Raw genomic sequence first — 18705 nt, 5'->3', positions numbered from 1 at the left:
TGGCCTTACTCCAGTGTGAGAATCACTTAGTTTGTTTTTGCCACTGTGCCTATCTCACCCTCACATTTTGTTTTCTTTCCTGCCTTGATGGCATCTTCTTCCTCCCTCTCCTTTTCTCCTCTATTAATTGCCCTGAATGCTCATGCCTTGGTTAGGCCTCTTTAAGGAAAAGATTTCTTGTCAGAGTCGTTCACTTTAAGGCATACAACAGGTACACTAAAAGGAAAGCAAGTATAACCTTTTGTTCCACGAGACTGAGTCAAAAGCATGAATTTAGATTTGCAAATCCAGGCCTAATTTAGCTGGTAGATAACATTTTAGAAAATAAAGATGACTTTCCTAGCACTCTTTGATCTGATTTTTTACCACATACTATATAGATGTTGTTGTTGTTGTGTGCCGTGGAGTCGGTTCCGACTCATAGCGACCCTGCACAGGGTTTCCGAGGCTATTAATCTTTATGGGAGCAGAACGCCTCATCTTTCTCCCGTGGAGCAGCTGGTAGTTTCGAACTGCTGATCTTGCGGTTCGCAGCCCGATTCATAGCCACTACGCTACTACATAGATAAGAAATGTTATACATGGTTCTCTAACCCATGGATTTGGAATCAACAAACATCTCAGTATGTTACACTAAGCATGGGAGTGTCAGTGATTGTGTACTCTCTGGACAAATTGGACTCACAGCAACGCTGTATAAAGTTTTCAAGGCTGTAAATCTTTATGGGAGCAGAAAGCCTCATCTTTCTCCCAGGAGCTGCTGGTGGATTCAAACTACTGACTTTCAGATTAGCAGCCCAATGTGTAATCCACTATGCCACCTAAGCATAATCATGTTCAAATTAAAAATTAAAAGGAAGCTAATAAATACTAATGGTCAGAAAAGTATTTACACTGTAAAATAATTTCTATGAAATCAAAGATCAAGTAAGAATGCATTATAAAACAAAAGTTGACAGATAAAACACTGTAATGTAATTCAGATTTCCTACTAAAAGTGTACAGCAAGGCTTTGTAGGTGAAGAAAGCTTCCAACTAGCTGTAAAATTAAGCCTGTGTCAACTCTGTGTAATGCTGAAACCAATTGTCAGTTTAGATGACTCTGTCAAATTCAGTAGAAAACAATAAGGAAACCTTGTTATCTGGCATTACAACATCCTCAAAACTCTTTCAGTAACCCAGCCAAACTGAAATAGCATATCATCATAAACGGGGTGTTTTGATTATGAATCATATAATTCAACCACTTGCAGAGTCTACATTCCCTGAATATTTTCCCACTTTATCAAATGCTATATTATTGCTTTATATTTTGATCATTGGGAGTTCCTTTCTTGATGTGAAGGTATTAGTCTGTTTTGTATCATTTATGTTGTTGTTAGGTGCTATCGAGTCGGTACCGACTCATAGCGACCCAATGCACAGCAGAATGAAACACTGCCCAGTCCTGGGCCAACCTCACTATTGTTGCCACTCTTGAGCCCATTGATGCTGCCACTTGGCCAACCCAGCTCGCTGGTGATCTTCCTCTTTTTCTCTGACCCTCCACCGTACCAAACATGATATCCTTCTCCAGCAACTGGTCCCTCCTGACAATATGTTCCAAGTATGAGAGACAAAGTTTGGCCATCTTGGCCTCTAAGGAGCACTCAAGCTGCACTTCTTCCAAAACGCATCTATTGGTTATTTTGGCAGCCCATAGCACTTTCAATATTTTCCTCCAACACCATAACTCAAAGGCATCAATTTTCTACAGTCTTCCTTATTCTCTGCCCAGCTTGCACACGCATATGAGGTTATTGAAAACACCATGGCTTGGGTCAGGCGCACCTTAGTACTCAAGCTGACATCTTTGCTCTTCAACACTTTAAAAAGTTTCTGTGCAGCAGATTTGCCCAATGCAATACGTTGTCTGATCTCTTGACTACTGCTTCAACGACTGTTGATAGTTGATCCAAGAAGAATGAAGTCCTTGACAACTTCAATCTTTTCTCCGTTGATAAGAATGTTGTTTATGGGTCCAGTGGTGAGGATTTTTGTTTTCTTTTCATTGAGATGTAATCCATATGAAAAAAGACAAAATAATGAGAAAAAGGATCCAGAAACAAAGGTTTATATACAAACGATGAAAAAAACCTAGAATACTGAGCTGTAGCTCTATGTGTTATTGTTATTTTTGTGTTGTTGTTATTTTTGTGGGCTTTTGAGTCTATTCTGACTCATAGTGACCCTGTATAAAGTTACCAAGGAGTGGCTGGTGACTTTGAATCACTAGCCTTGTGGTTAGCCGTCCAGTGGTGGAGAAGTTACACTGATGGCATTAATTAATGATAGTGACACAAGGTACATTTGCTTTTTCAAGAAACACTCATCTTTTTTCTTTTTCTTTCTTTATTTCAATCACTGACTAGCTGATGACTTATAATTCTATTAACAGTTTGAAGTTTCTGCAAGATTAGAAGAACAGAAAGTTTCTTTTGCTTTGCCCTCTCTTCTGTGTTCCCTTGAGTGCTCTGTACTAATAATACGCATTTCTAACTATACCATATCACGGAAACTAGAGGACAGGAGTGAGACTCACTGTGTTGACAGTCTTTTTGCACTAGATTTCAGAGTTTGTGATTTTCCATACTGCATATTTGAATAGATGTCATAAAATGATTTGTTTTCATGGGTGGCTAAGAATTGTCAGTGAGAATGACAACCTGTGCAATGATTTCAGAGGATGTCTCTGACTCAGTTCAATGTCAACTGCAATTATTGATATTTCACTCTTAACTCTTTGATGAACATTTCACCTTCTGTAAGGAACAGAGGATTACATATTGTAGATAAGGATAGGGTCTTTCTTGGGATTCCACATACCTGTAGTTCCTTGGGAGATTTTGTTCACAGAAGTATCTCTACTTGTGCTTAAATAAAATAGCATTTCCAACCTGTTCATGACTGACTCATGAAGAGGAAAATTAAGTGTACATGCTAATCTGAAGAGAGTTGTAGGGAGAAAGCTGAGAAAGAGGAAAAAGTGTGGATAAGGGCTTTCTAATTGACTAGTGTTTAGAACTGGAACTGCACTTTGCACACAATCTCACACACAAGGTCCACATAACCACTGGTTCGTGTATTCTAGGTGCTTGGAGGTACTCAATCTGATACTCAGATTGAGAGCCCTCATCTCACAGAAAAATAAAATGTGGAAAAGAAAAAGCACTTTCATGCTGAAAGTTTTATGTTTAGATATATTTTTAAATAACTTTTTACTGTGAAAATTCCAAACATATGTATACAAAGTTGTTGTTAAGTGCCATCGAGTCAATTTGGACTAATAGCAACCAGAGTGGAGTGGCTGGTGGGTTTGAACCACTGACCTTGCAGTTAGCAGTCCAGTGTTTATATACCATCACTTCGCTTCAATAATTATCTACAAGGCCAATCTTGTCTCGGCTGTATCACTTTTGTATTATTTGAGACAAGTACTGAGCATTATATCATTTTTTTAAAGGAATATAAAACTTAGTATGTATCTTTGGAAAGTAAGGACTGTTTTAAAACACAAGTTTCACACTTACACTTAGAAAATAATTCCTACATATTATTAAATATTCAGTCAGTGTTCAAATTTTCTGAATTACCATATAACTATTAATGGGTTTTTTTGCTTGAATTAAAATCAATATAAGTTCCATTTATTGCAGCCGTCAATTGGTTGACATGCCTTTTAGCTCTTTACTCTATAAGTCCACCAGTCAGTATATCTGTTTGTCTGTCATCTCTCTCTTCGTTACTCTGTTTTTTCAGTTTATTTATAGAACTAAGTTGCTTTTCCTGCAGCATTTCCTTTGGTCTAGATTCTGTTGATTTTATCCCCTTTGTGTTGCTTGCATCTTTCTTCATTCTCTGTATTTTCTGTAAACTGGTAGTTATATTCTCAGGCCTCAGTCAGATGTAGTTTCAAGATTAAGCAAAAATACCTCATGGGTGTCATTGTTTATTTCCATCAGGAGGTGCATAATGGATTGCCTAGATTCATTCATTCTTTGTTGTTCAGTGCCACTGAATCCATTCCAATTCTTAGCAACCCTGTATAGGCCCAGTATAGGGTTTGAACCACCGACCTTATGCATTAATTCTTCAGGGGGCTATAACGTGATTGCATTCCAATTTTATCATTCTTTTTAACATTTCTTGTCTAAGTTAATTCTATACAGAGAACTTCCCCTTAACATGTTTGGTTACCCGAAGATAAAATTTACAATGGAAAGGCTGTACACATGCATGAGTTTTATCTTGATCAGTTTTCAGAATAATGATTTGGGTTTTGAGTATGTTCCAATAGTGATCAATGAGGTTCTGTTTGTATGCTTTTGAATATTATTGTTATTAAAAGGCTTAATATTCTTCAATCGTTGATCTCTTTTTGATCAATGGGAGACTCTTCAATTTGGCACCCTTATTTTTGGACATAAATTATAACTTTCTTGCTTTTTGATATAACAAGATAGTCCATGTCCATCTTGTATACATCCTGCTAAATATTTGAAATCATTTATTTAAGGGTTTTTATTACTTTAGAGGGAAATAGCATCTTAGTGTGTTATATATGTGCATTTAATCAATAAGTGTGTTGTAGACATAGTCTGAACTTCACAGTAATTCATTATCTTGAATTGTACATACAGATTTCATACAGATTTCATACACAACTTTTAGAAAAGGGAGGAAAGCATTAGAGAAGGGAAATAATTCTCAGCTTTAAAGCAGAGAAACTATGTTTCTGAGAAATTTCTAGACATGCTTTTCTTTTGAGGCTTTAAAATGCATTTGATAAAAATATTTTACACATTGTTTCATCCTCAGTTGACAGGTCTTATTTCAATATATATGCCTTGTATGTATATATACAATATATAAGGAGCTCTGGTAGTGTAGTGGTTACGAATCCGGCTGCAAACCGCAAGGTCAGAAGTTCAAAACTACCAACTGTTCCTCAGGAAAAAGATGAGGCTTTCTGCTTCTGTAAAGATTTAAGCCTCGGAAACCCTGTACAGGGTCGCTATGAGTCGGAACCGACTCCACAGCACATAACCAACCAACCAACCAACCAATCAATATACAATATATATGTATAATATTTATTGAATATACAAGAGGGCTTTAAAAAGTTCATGGAAAAATCCCATTATCTTCCCATTCCATTTTTCCATGAACTTTTTGAAGCCCCCTTTATAGTTGTATGTATATGCATGTAATCTGTGTGTGTGTTTATAAGTATGTGCATTTGTCTATCTGACCATGTTTTCATCCATCCATCCATCCTAGGGTCATAATGAGAAGTTGCTTGTTGAATTGTTAGCTTCTAGCTCACTTTCCCACCATATGGTGATGTGGAGAGAAACAAGTATCTTTAAAAAAAAAAAAAAAAAATCTGTAGGTTTAATGCATTAGATAGAATGCCTGTTTACATATTCTTAAACATTTTCTTAACATTGTCTGTGTGAGTATTCATATTTGAATCAAATGGGAATTAGGAATATGTATTCCTGTTAAATGGAGTCCTGGTGTGGCACTGTGTGTTAATACACTGGATTGCAAAATTGGTTTGAACTGCAAGGTTGGAATTCAAGCTTACCAGATGCTCCTAGAAAACCCTATACAGGGTCACTATGGATTGGAACCAACTTGGCAACACTTAACCACAACAACAACAGTTCCTGCTAGAATTGTGTAGTGAATCTGGAACATATTTTCTATGACTCTTGGTTGGAAAATAATCCCTGTTCACTGTATCACACTTATTTTGTAACAGGGTACTTCTCTGTATTCGTGAGAGACAGAGTCTGGGAAATGTAAAATGTACTTTTGTTTGTGGCAAGCCTGTTTCTTTTCTTCCTCCTTCTCACCTCAACTCCTTTTCCTTCTTTTTTTTAATTGCCAGTTGCACTAGTAATAAAATGACATTCTGATTATGAATGTGTTCTTTGTCACCATGCCTTATTGAATCAATTGTTCTCTTAACAGCCTGGAGAAACACATGTTGTCACATACTGAAGAGAGGGAATACAAGTGTGATCAGTGTCCCAAGGCATTTAACTGGAAGTCCAATTTAATTCGCCACCAGATGTCACATGACAGTGGAAAGCACTATGAATGTGAAAACTGTGCCAAGGTACAGTGAATTTGTAGGCTACTTGACCTCTCTCTGTCATCTGCTCTCTCTTAATCCATCACTTGCTGCGATATATATAAAAACAAGTCTTAAGAGGCGAGACTATAAATATCTTAAGAAAAGTTGTCTGAGTGTTGTATGCTAAAAGGCATTAGTACAGTGTAAAAAAACACTTAGTGGGTATCCTTTTATTTTTGTAAGGGAGGAAGTGAGGCTTAATGGTGAGTTCCAGAACTAGGTGTCAGACATCATTGGTAAATTTCTGGTTCCGCTACTGACTTGCCAGCGTGGGGTTGTTTTATAGCCTTATGGAGAATGAAAATTGTATCCAGTACACATTTCTGATTTCTTTTAATAGCTATTTGTGAGGAAGTCAAAATAAATGCCATTCAGAAAGAATGGGAGACTCCTAAATTTGCAGATTTTTCCATGCAACTCCCTACCTTAAGTCATAACTTGGTTCTAATGAAAAAATATAGCACCTTGGTTGCTAAAGAGCCTAAGTATGAAATGAAAGGAATCTACTTGAACTATAACTGTGACAACGGTAACAGGCATCCCATCTTTTTATTTTCCTATTCCTCAATTAAGAAAAAAGATGTTCTTATGTCAATAAACTTTTATTTTAAAAGTTTTCGTAAAATTTGAATGCATTGTCTCATGGTCATGGGAATTGTGATATTTGATACTGTCTTTGGAGACATACCCCCTCCGCCCAGTATGTCTTCTCCATGCCTTTAGTACAATGTCCATATTTTTGTTCCAAGGAATGGATTTAGCTTACTTGTAAATTATTGAAATGCACTGCTAAAATTTAATCCTTAGGAGACCTCCTTAAAATAGATTGGGGTACTTTATTTAAAAGCCACTAAATCCTATACATAATGCGTCTTTGTTTAAAGGTTGAAAGTAGCACACTAGTTGTAATAATGTGACCAGAATTTTATTATTTTATTCTTTCATTCTAATTATTCTAAATGAAACCAAAATGTCCTTTAACAGCCAAATGATGTCATTCATCATTTTATTCACCTAATACTAGTTCACCTAGTTGAACTAAATCGCTGTGCTAAGAATATAAATATTTGCCATTGAGTTGAGTCTGACTCATGACGACCCCGTGTGTGTCAGAGTAGAACTGTGCTCCACAGGGCTTTTGAAGGCTGACTTTTCAGAAGTAGATTCCCAGGCATTCTTCCAAAACACCTCTGGCGCTTCTTGAACCTCCAGCATTTTGGTTAGCAGCTAAGCATGTTGGCTGCACCACCCAGGGGACTATAGAGTACAATAATTTACAGTCCTTACTCTAGAAGCGAGGAGTCCTGGAAGCCCACTTGTTAAGCACTCAGTTGCTAACCAGAAAAGTCATTAGTTCGAACCCACCAGCCACTCCGTGGAAGAAAAGACCTGACTATCTTCTCCTATAACAATGACATCCTAGGAAATCCTATAGGGAATTTGTACTCTCTCCTTTAGCATCACAGTGAGTCAGAACCAACTTGACAGCACACGACAACAATAACCCTAGAAGTGGAATTCCTGTGTGGCTCAGGCAGTTAAGCACTCAACTACTAGCCAAAAGGTTGGCAGTTCGAACCTATTCAGCAGTGCTCATAAGGGCCTGGTGATCTGCTTCTGAAAGGTCATCACCATGAAAAGCTCATGGAGAGCTTTTGCTCTGCACTTTGGGGTTGCCGTGACTTGGAATTAACCAGACAGCAACAACAGCCCAAGATTTTGTTTGAATCTCTGGGGGAAGCAAGTAAATAACCCAAAGCAAGCAAACAAAAAAACCCTCACAATTCATTCTTGAGTCATTCCTGGTCTTCTTTTTGTGTCCTTGGATTAAGTTTCTTGATTAATCAGTACTCATTTCCTAGCAGGTTTTCACGGACCCTAGCAACCTACAGCGGCACATCCGCTCTCAGCATGTCGGTGCCCGGGCCCACGCTTGCCCGGAGTGTGGCAAAACGTTTGCCACTTCATCAGGCCTCAAACAACACAAGCACATCCACAGCAGTGTGAAGCCCTTTATCTGTAAGTTTTTAACACTCCAGCCCTCTTTCCTGCATCTGTCTCTCCTCCAAAAGGCACTGTGATCAGGAGAGTGGCCATGTCTGGCCATTAGGGGGGTTACCCCATTAGCTATTTATGGTCCAATCCTGTAGGGCTATTTTCTATTACAAGAAAAACTTTTATGACCAGATCCATGGTGTTGTGTCTATGATCCCTGGGGTGTTTTCTTTTAGATGAAATCAATAGCAGGTAGAGAGAAAAAAAAGTCATTAAATAATGAAAGGGAAGCCTCCCCAGGTTGTAGGATTTAATAGAGACAACCAGATTTGTCTCACACTATAAATGTTCATGGCTTTGTAAAACAGCAAATAGCAGATATCGCTAAACAAGATGAAGTGATAAAAACCTGTGCTGAATCAGAAAGAGCTGGAAGAACCCCACCTGGCAAGCAGGCTTATGAATCTGAGTATATGTATGTGAATGTATGTGTGTGGAGAGAGAGGGGGGAATAAAATGCCCTTTAATCCATCCATTGTCACCAATCACAGGCTTCTGATTAGTAGTTCTCCATTACTTGAAAAGAAAAACATTTTCACTTTGATGCTGGACACGCTGCTTCTCTTACCCACTCTACTAAAGCAGATTTACAGGCAATATGTTTTCAGGGGACATCCAATCTGGCCACCTACTTAGAATGTCCCTTTACTGTTCAAGTAAAGAAAATCTCAGCCTTCATTTGCCTCTTCTTCCATCCTATTCGTATATTGTGTTGAACTATTTCATAAGGAAAATCAGTTGTTCTCAGTACATCTGGGCAACAACTCTGGGTTTCTTTTGTTCCATTACATGAGTTATGCTACAAATACTAACTTGAAGATTGATTTTGGACCTAGGTATACACAGGATTGATTGAAGAATACTCACTCGTTGGCAAAAAGCCTAACTTGGGAACCCCTTGCAAAACAGTTTTGTTTTGTTTTTTTTTCCCTGACAAATGCCTGGTGGTGTGTGTTAGGTATATGAGACACTACTACAAAACCTAATGGAAAACAAAAAACAATTTTCAGTGCCAACGTAGAGATGCCAGAGACTAACCCTCCTCTTCTTTGCCTGGACACAGCCCTCTCTTGCACTTCCAATCACCAAGCAGGCTTTTCTATTCCTTTCCAGCTTACCAGAGCCCTGTTTGCTCATTTGTTCTTATGTTCCCTGGGTGGAGTGAGGAGGACTAGCAGATAAACAAAAGGGTGCTCTAGTCTCCCTGGGGAAGCTCTGTTGAAAGTCACGGGAAATAAAGTATACAATAGAAATGTTAGACTTCTTGTCTCAAACAGACATTCCTGAATCTAGGCTGTAATGCCCTAAAAATGTAGTTGGAAGTGCTGTAAGCAGACAATGTTCAATAGTTCATTTATTTCTGATTCCTCAGAAATAAATTTTAAATAACTTTATGTCTTGTTAAGAAAAACCAAGAAACCGACCATAATGAATTATAATCTTTTATTTAATGCTTTACTATTTAAAATAAAAGAAAATACAGATTTCTGTCATCTCAGGTTCTGGGAACTGGGATTTTGTGTTGAAATCAAAGGCTCCACTTTACAAAACTATAGGGTGTCCCTTTCCAATCAGTTTGAGTAAACTATTTCCCATGAATGTATTTGCAGTAATTATTGGTAAAATTTAAAATAGTGGATGCCATTTTTCAAGTATAAAATCTGACAGAGAACCATGGAGTAATTACAAATAATAGTCTTGTAACTTCAGAACAAAGGAGTTTAAAGATTGGGAATTGGTGTGGGGAATTTGGAGTAGAGGCAGTTTGTCTAGAGTTGATATCTGTTTCTCACCAGAAGGCCACACACCACGGTTTACCCCCACTGGTGTGTTTATGACAACTGTCTCTTATTACAGTGTACCACCAAGCTTGAGCCCAAAGTCACCAGTGCTAAAGTCATTATTTAGTGCCTTCCAAAATAGAAACCACATGCTCTAATAGGCTGACTATATTCAAAATAACCTCTTCATCTGTGTAATAAGTAGACAAAAATGCAACTTTAACTGCTGCCTAATTTCTTATTACTGAGAAAATTATGGTTGAGTGTAGTCTTCACCATCAGTTGAACCACTTACCTGGAGGCCTTGTGGTTTGCGGTAGGCCAGACCTTAAAGTGATGAAAGCAAAATCTCTGCCTAAGGGAACATCCTTGATTCCAGGTTCTTGAGACCAGACACTGGTGCTGCTCATCCGTGTAACAATAGTGTGCAACCAAGAACGTCAAATGCACCTTCTATTACTCCAGTGCACAGCCGACATGGATTTCCTTAAATTCATCCAGCTATAAAATTTTAAGAAGATCTTCATGGAAAGACGTATAGAAAGCAACAGTGCTTTGCAAACAACAACAAAAACCACAGGACTTTCAGAAATGTCCAGCTTGTTTTATATCCATCAAAGCGTTAGCTTAACTCCACCAAATGTCTGAATAGAGAAGAGGCGTTGCTTTCTTCATAAATGCATCTTTGTAAATTCCAAAAAATATTTATAATTTCTTACTATTACTCATAGCTGAATTGGATTAGTATACCTAGTGAAAATGTTGGTTTCTACTCTTTCTATCATATGGTCTTAATTAGTGTTTTAAAGTATGTAAATAGTCTGTATATTTACGGTGTATGGTCAAATAGAATTTACTTATAATGCAAACTCTGGTCAGTATATTCTAGTAGAATAATTTGAAAAGAAACCACCCACACTTTCTCTTCTCATTAAAATGCTTAGTATAACCTCTACAATGTCTGTGTCATTTGCCTTCCCAAAATTGAAGGCTCTTTCACTATTATTACCAAACACATTGATAACTGTAACCATACATTTTCATATTGAGCAGTAAAACAAACATATGTGCAACTTCTCTGTACTTTCTTTTTGGAGATATATGGGATATCCAAATTCTAGGTGAGTTTTGCTTGGCTGAAGGTCTATAAAAGCTTCTTTGCATGATTTTAAGAACATTATTATTGCTTTGCTGAAAGGGACCAATACTTCACTTCAAGGCAGTTGTTACCTGAAAGCTATAAATGTTGCATTGTATCTTCACTTTAGTTTCTTAATTTGTTTCAGAAATTATTAGCATGCCAAATCATACTGCTGCATATATATTTAATATGTGCAGGACATTAAAGCAAAGTCACACATAAAGTGGATCCATCCCCACTAAGGTATAATAAAAACATGAGGCCTAGGAAACAGATACAGTAATTCTCTGGGGCTGTGAGCAAGGAAGAATCTGGTGAAAGATTCTTACCTATAAGAGAAGTTCTTGAGGATTATAAAGTTGAGCTTAAAAAATAACTTGGGTATATTCATACATATATGAGGAGAAAGCTCTTAGACCTTGTTAGCACTTGCTTGGTGAAGAGGAATCATTCACAGCCACTCCCACTGCTGTGTCCTTTCTGTGTTAGAACATACAAAGTACACTCTCCCACTCAGCATAGTTGGCTATAGCACATAGAAATCCAGCCCTGAGGCAAACGGGGAAGATAAGACAAGTGGACATGTTTCCCAAGGACAGGGGTTTCATAAATGCAGGAAGGTTAACACAGCCACTGGTGTGAGGGGAAGTCAGAGGACGTGCACATAGTTCATGGGAATCAGCAATGCAGGATGGGCTACATTCAATTTAGTTTCCTTTGCAGGCTTAAAATAGAGCCATTGTAAATTATGTCAGTCTTTCTCAAATCATGAAAATGATTTTTTAAAATGCCTCAGAATACACAATGTGCATTGTTGTGTGGCTTTGATGTGTGAATGATGAGAGTGTATGGTATAATATAAACTAAATAATAGTAGATCAGTCACAGGCTTGTTCCCCAAGGGGGAGGGAGTATAAAGATGAAGCTTCTGGCAAAGAGAAAGGCTATTTTGTTTTGTTTTGATGCCTACAACCTAGAACTCGTCGGATGACCTACAATGTTATGTTCTATTTTATGCTTAATACATTTTAAGGCTTTCATTTTGAAGATTCTGTTAGTGTGGGAATTGGGTGGGGAATCACCGCATGTTAGAATTTGACTTTTCCATCAATATTTAAATACACAAATATTATGTAAAATATTGTGATGCAGTGGGGGGTGAAAGGATATTTATATACTAGTATGGAGTATTTGTGCTGCTTCAAGACATTTGTCAGGTTGGATGCCTTGCTTTGGAATCTAGTGACATGGGGTTTTCTGTATTAGCAACACCCAGATTGGTGCCTCCACCGTCTTTTTTCTGGCTTCCTGATTGAAATTTTGGGTAAACCAATTGTGATACTTGCTAAATTCAGAAGCAATTGCCATAAAGCCTGAGATTCTTTTTTGTTGTTTGCACACAGGTGAGGTCTGCCATAAATCCTATACTCAGTTTTCAAACCTTTGTCGTCATAAGCGCATGCATGCTGATTGCAGAACCCAAATCAAGTGCAAAGACTGTGGACAAATGTTCAGCACTACGTCTTCCTTAAATAAACACAGGAGGTTTTGTGAGGGCAAGAACCATTTTGCGGCAGGTGGATTTTTTGGCCAAGGCATTTCACTTCCTGGAACCCCAGCTATGGATAAAACGTCCATGGTTAATATGAGTCATGCCAACCCGGGCCTTGCTGACTATTTTGGTGCCAATAGGCATCCTGCTGGTCTTACCTTTCCAACAGCTCCTGGATTTTCTTTTAGCTTCCCTGGTCTGTTTCCTTCCGGCTTGTACCACAGGCCTCCTTTGATACCTGCTAGTTCTTCTGTTAAAGGACTATCAAGTACTGAACAGACAAACAAAAGTCAAAGTCCCCTCATGACACATCCTCAGATACTGCCAGCTACACAGGATATTTTGAAGGCACTATCTAAACACCCACCTGTAGGGGACAATAAGCCAGTGGAGCTCCAGGCCGAGAGGTCCTCTGAAGAGAGGCCCCTTGAGAAAATCAGTGACCAGTCAGAGAGTAGTGACCTTGATGATGTCAGTACGCCAAGTGGCAGTGACCTGGAAACAACCTCGGGCTCTGATCTGGAAAGTGACATTGAAAGTGATAAAGAGAAATTTAAAGAAAATGGTAAAATGTTCAAAGACAAAGTAAGCCCTCTTCAGAATCTGGCTTCAATAAATAATAAGAAAGAATACAACAATCATTCCATTTTTTCACCATCTTTAGAGGAGCAGACTGCGGTGTCAGGAGCTGTGAATGATTCTATAAAGGCTATTGCTTCTATTGCTGAAAAATACTTTGGTTCAACAGGACTGGTGGGGCTGCAAGACAAAAAAGTTGGAGCTTTACCTTACCCTTCCATGTTTCCCCTCCCGTTTTTTCCAGCATTCTCTCAATCAATGTACCCATTTCCTGATAGAGACTTGCGATCGTTACCTTTGAAAATGGAACCCCAATCACCAAGTGAAGTAAAGAAACTGCAGAAGGGAAACTCTGAATCTCCCTTTGATCTCACCATTAAGAGAAAGGATGAGAAGTCCTTGACTCCGGTGCCCTCCAAGCCTTCAGCGACAGCTGCCACAAGCCAAGACCAGCCCCTGGATCTAAGTATGGGCAGTAGGAGTAGAGCCAGTGGGACAAAATTGACTGAGCCTCGGAAAAACCACGTGTTTGGAGAAAAGAAAGGAAGCAACGTAGAACCAAGACCAGCATCAGATGGCTCCTTGCAGCATGCTAGGCCCACCCCTTTCTTTATGGATCCCATTTACAGGTAAGGGTGGATGAGAAGCAATTAGGTCTCAATATATGTTGGAAAGGTACTTTTTGCACTGCAAACTTACGGTGTAACAAATCATTTGTGTCATTATTATGAAACATGGAGAGTTGAATTTACTTGATCTACTGATTTTTTCCATTCAGAAAGTTGGCACTTTTTAGATATTTTTTTATGTCTCTGAAGTTGGGGGCTTGAAATTGGTTAACAGATTCTTTCCCCTTGACAATAAATTTCTTTCTAAACACATTTTTTGGGGGAGTGGAAATAGGGGAAAGCTGTATTTAAAGAAAGTTGTCAAGTGGTGGAAGAATGAGGCTCCTGAAGGATTAATGCAAATATGTGTGGGTACTTAGGCTGGCTTTGAATAAGATGGGACATATAACAGCAAGAATCAAATCTTTGTTAACCTACCAACACATTCTTAATAAGTACTGGTCACATTCTGTTTCTAAATAAATCTCTTAGGAGCCCAAGTAAATGAAATATTAACCACAAAAATGTTTTGTATATAATGTGAGTGGTCAGCTTAAAAAACATGTCTCTGTTTAATGAGGGACTCTAACATTCATTATCCAGTTTCCTTTGATGCATCCAAAAATTCTTTGGACAAAACTTGTATTTTATAATAAACAGCCTCATAAGCAATATTCTGTAACTCATTTGACCATTCAAAATGATAATTTTCTTCAGATGGCATAAAGAAAAATAATTTGTTACATATTTTAATTATTACTAAGCATTTCATATTTGTTTTCGCAATCAATTCTTGAACACTGTCGAGAATTAACGGGATGTGTAAATTATCTTTTTATTGGACATATTGAAGATGGAACCATTTGTGTATTTTGCCTGATTCTCATTTAAAATGATTTTCTGCTATTTTTTTTAATTTAGCAATATTTGTTGAGTTTCTATTACTAATAGGTACTCAAGCTACAGATTTTTCAATTAAAGCTATTCTCCCCATATTACCAACAGTGCAGTAACAAAGCAGCATTGCCGGTATGTGAAAGGTTACCCCACTTAAATAATGACAAGAAATTTTGAAAAAGATAATACAAAAATGCCTCAGAGCCATCATGCCAGGATTGTGCAATTTTTTTTTCCCCTCTCCCTCAGTTGTTGTTGTTGTTAAGTGCCTTTGAGTTGGTTCCAACTCATAGTGACCCTGTGTAGGATTTGTAAGGAGTGACCTGGTAGGTTTGAACGTCCAACCTGTGGTTAGCAGTCCAGTGCTTACCCTACAATGCCTCACCAGGACCTAATTCTTATGACAATCTATCATTTGCTATTGTTATTAAGTACCATCCGTTTAGACTCATAGTGCCTCTATATAGGGGTTTCTGAGGCTGTAAATCTTCATGGGAACAGAGATTTATACCAGCGGAGAGGCTGTTCGTTTGAATTGCTGACTTTGTGGTTAGGAGTCCAGTGCCTATCTCATAGGGTCACCAGTGCTCCTCACTAATCTATCACTGTTGTTGTGTGCTGTGGAGTCATTTCTGACTCATAATCACTCTGTAAAGCGTTCCAAGACTGTAACGCTTTACTGGAGCAAGAGTCTCCTCTTTGTTCCACAGAGTAGCTGGTTTGTTCCACAGAGTAGCTGTCATTGTAATTGGTAGCAGAACTCATGACCACTCTACCACCAGGACCTGGAAATCATCCATATTTTGTATGGAGATTTTATGTTGCACCTGGCCAGTAAGCTTGTATTGCCAGATCAGTGAGGTATTTCAATTCTTTGTCAAAATAGTTTCCCTGACTTTCTTTCTCCCAATGGCGATGGGCTTCCATATCCCATTGCATTCATCCTCAATACCTTCCAGTCTTCCGCTCATTTATGTGGTCTCCCATCTTCTCTCTGGTATTTCAGTCTCAGTTAAGTTCCTGTTGTTGTTATTAAGTGATGTTGAATCGTTTCCAACTCATAGTGACCTAATATAAGGTTTCCGAGGAGTGACTGGTGAGTTTGAACTGCTGACCTTTTGGTTCAAACCAACCTGTAGTCCAGTGCATTATCCTACAGCGTCTCACCAGGACTCCAGTTAAGTTCCTAGAGCTGCCATTTTATCAAATCAAATGTTGGAATCAGACTTGGGTTGGGTTTGAATCTCAGTGTCCCACTTAACAGACATTTTCATCCATAAAATCGATGGATAATGTTATTTTAATATTTCAGTAAGTTAAATAGTATATGCAAAACTCACAGCAGATGCAAAGATTCAGGAAAGATGGCTTGTTTTGTTTTTTAATTCTACTTCTTAAACGTGCTTATTCAGCAGTTTTAAATATGTGGTAAAAGAAACTATGATGTCATTTCCATAAGTGCTTAAGAAAATAGAATAACAAACTTTTCTAAATCAGAAAAAGGAGCTTAAAGTTTTACACATCTCTTCCTGTCTTCAGAAGGTTTTCATTCTTTTCAGCTGTCCTGCTTATGAGCGCTGGTGTGTAAAAGCAGAAACCTTACACCACAAAGTGTGGCTAGCAGGGCACAGCGTATGGTTGGAAACTCCCTGCTCTCATTAGCAAATACGGAAAGATATGAATACTGGGGCAACAGCTTTATTTTTGTCAATAAAAATATTGATACAAAATAGCTTTTTTTCTCAAAATTCACCTTGCCTCTTGATTCCTATAGCACCAAGAATTATTGTCTACATTTGAAATGGAAAGGAACCTAATTTGTCACTAATGCCTCCAATTTAGTGACTTCGCATTTTTTATACTTCCTCAATATTATTATTAGTCATTAAATAGCATTTTCCCACTATAAGAAGGACGTTCTCTCTTTGAGCACCTAGAAGTGCTTTATGTAGTCTTCAAGACCTGAACAGTCCATCTTTACATTTTTATTAGTGTGTTTCCCAGAAGCCTACCATTTGCTTTATCGTTAGCCATTTTAGATGTTAGTGATTATGTTGCTATTGATATATGAGACGGATTCATCTCCAGCAAATCTAATTTTAACTTTTCAGAGTAGAGAAAAGAAAGCTAACTGACCCACTTGAAGCTTTAAAAGAAAAATACTTGAGGCCTTCTCCAGGATTCTTGTTTCACCCACAAGTAAGTATTTTGAATTTGAGACTTCAAGCTTATAAACTAACTTGTTGATCCTGAAAAGCAGGTGCAATGAAATGAAAGAAATCTTGAGAACATTAGGATTTCCTATGACGCTGGTGTGGAAGAACACAGGAAATTCTAACAGAATTAAAAACCAAACTCTTTAAAGAATAAGTAATTTATATACATGTAAAAATAAGATGGTTTTGGTGTTAAATTGTTGTTTGCTATTTAGCGTAGTGGTTACGAATCGGGCTGCGAACCTTAAGGTCAGCGGTTCGAAACTACCAGCCGCTCCGCGGGAGAAAGATGAGGCTTTCTACTCCCGTAAAGATTTACACCCTTGGAAACCCTGTACAGGGTCGCTATGGGTCGGACCCGACTCAATGGCACTTAACAACAACAACAACAACATTAGCAAATAAGTTATTGAGTCACAGTGCAGTTTTTGGATTAAGAAAAATTTTGTTAAGTAAACGAATATTGAAGTTGTTTTCTGTGTTTAAAAGTTGCTGATCCTAAGAAATAGATCGTACTGTGACTCGTCCTAAACTCATGAATGTCATGTTCTTTTAGTGCTTAGATAAAAACAGGAAATGATTCTACCTGACAAGTTTACCATAGAGGGTGAAGGAATTTATCTAGAGACCGCTGGGCATTCCAACAATGTTTTGTAATTGCACAAGAATTCACCACAATACACAAAGCTATTTGTTGAATGAAGCTGTATCCATTTATCAAAATATATGCAGTTTCTCATGTCAAGAAAAATATAAAACAGTACTATCTAATTCGGTCATGTCTGTTTCTTACACTTTTTTTTTTTTTTTTAATGGCTTACATATCCACCATCCTTTGGTGAATTGTATCAGAAGATAAATTCATAAATACTTTGATTCTGGTTTTTTAGTTCATATTTTCATTTGTGTTTGTTTGTCTAAATGATAGAAACTTTAGCCCTTATGGACAGGAAGCAAATTTCCTTAAAATGGTGTAAACTAGTTTGTTACACTATTTCAAATGATAAGTTCTGCTCTACTTTTAGGTAAACTGTCTTTTATGAAGTTATGAGGTCATTAAATCATCTTGGAATATGATTCTTTTGTTGTTGTTGTTCCTTCTCTGTCTTTTCTTCACTTTAACAAGTATCTTTTCCCCATAGCCCTGAATAACAGAGTCCCATATCTTTATGCAAATAGGTTGCATATTATATGGTTTTTTTTTTGAGGGTAAGGTATTTTCATAAGCCCACGATAGTAATTTTTTTTTTCATGTTGCTGTAAAAATATAGACATTAAATCCTTCTGAAAAGTGAATATTATTTGTGTAAAAATCAGATGTGTGATATCTAAAACACTTTCTGCTGAGCTAGCTGGAGAAATCTATCATCATTAAAAAATTCTCTCTCTGCTGGCATCATATTCCTATATTGAGAAAGTTTTTTAAATAATGGTTTTGAAAATATTCTAGTAAATCTTGATTTTATGTAGGAATCCTAAGTGAGTATATCATTTACAAAATTACTTTATTAAAAAGAAGCAAGTCCTAAAGCAATAAATATTTATCAGGTACTTATATTGTTGATTGAGGCTGACCTAAGTTGTTCTTTAGACTTCGTGGTCTAAAGAAAAATCTGTACTAGTCTGAGGGTCCTTGGGAAGGAAGCCAGGGGAGCAGAGGGGAAATTTAGGGCAGAGACTATTTACCAGCTA

The 18705-nt window shown here is 37.6% G+C and overlaps 1 protein-coding gene across 7 annotated transcripts in view; it reads left to right on the top strand.

The window, feature by feature from the left end:
- Window positions 1-18705, top strand: part of MECOM (MDS1 and EVI1 complex locus) — a 782704-nt gene that overhangs the window by 732853 nt on the left and 31146 nt on the right. For 6 of the 7 annotated variants that reach the window (XM_006861811.1, XM_006861808.1, XM_006861810.1 and 3 more), the window contains 4 exons: window positions 6019-6166; window positions 8050-8203; window positions 12565-13921; window positions 16909-16996. In XM_006861811.1, the coding sequence (XP_006861873.1) occupies window positions 6019-6166; window positions 8050-8203; window positions 12565-13921; window positions 16909-16996 (1747 nt within the window). Of the gene's footprint in view, window positions 1-6018; window positions 6167-8046; window positions 8204-12564; window positions 13922-16908; window positions 16997-18705 lie in introns of all 7 variants that reach the window. The other variant, XM_006861813.1, reaches the window with a different exon arrangement.

Source organism: Chrysochloris asiatica, unplaced genomic scaffold (assembly GCF_000296735.1).
Source record: "Chrysochloris asiatica unplaced genomic scaffold, ChrAsi1.0 scaffold00043, whole genome shotgun sequence".
Classification (NCBI taxonomy): domain Eukaryota; kingdom Metazoa; phylum Chordata; class Mammalia; order Afrosoricida; family Chrysochloridae; genus Chrysochloris; species Chrysochloris asiatica.
Note: the sequence above shows the minus strand (reverse complement) of the source record. Positions and strands in the feature narration are given on the sequence as shown.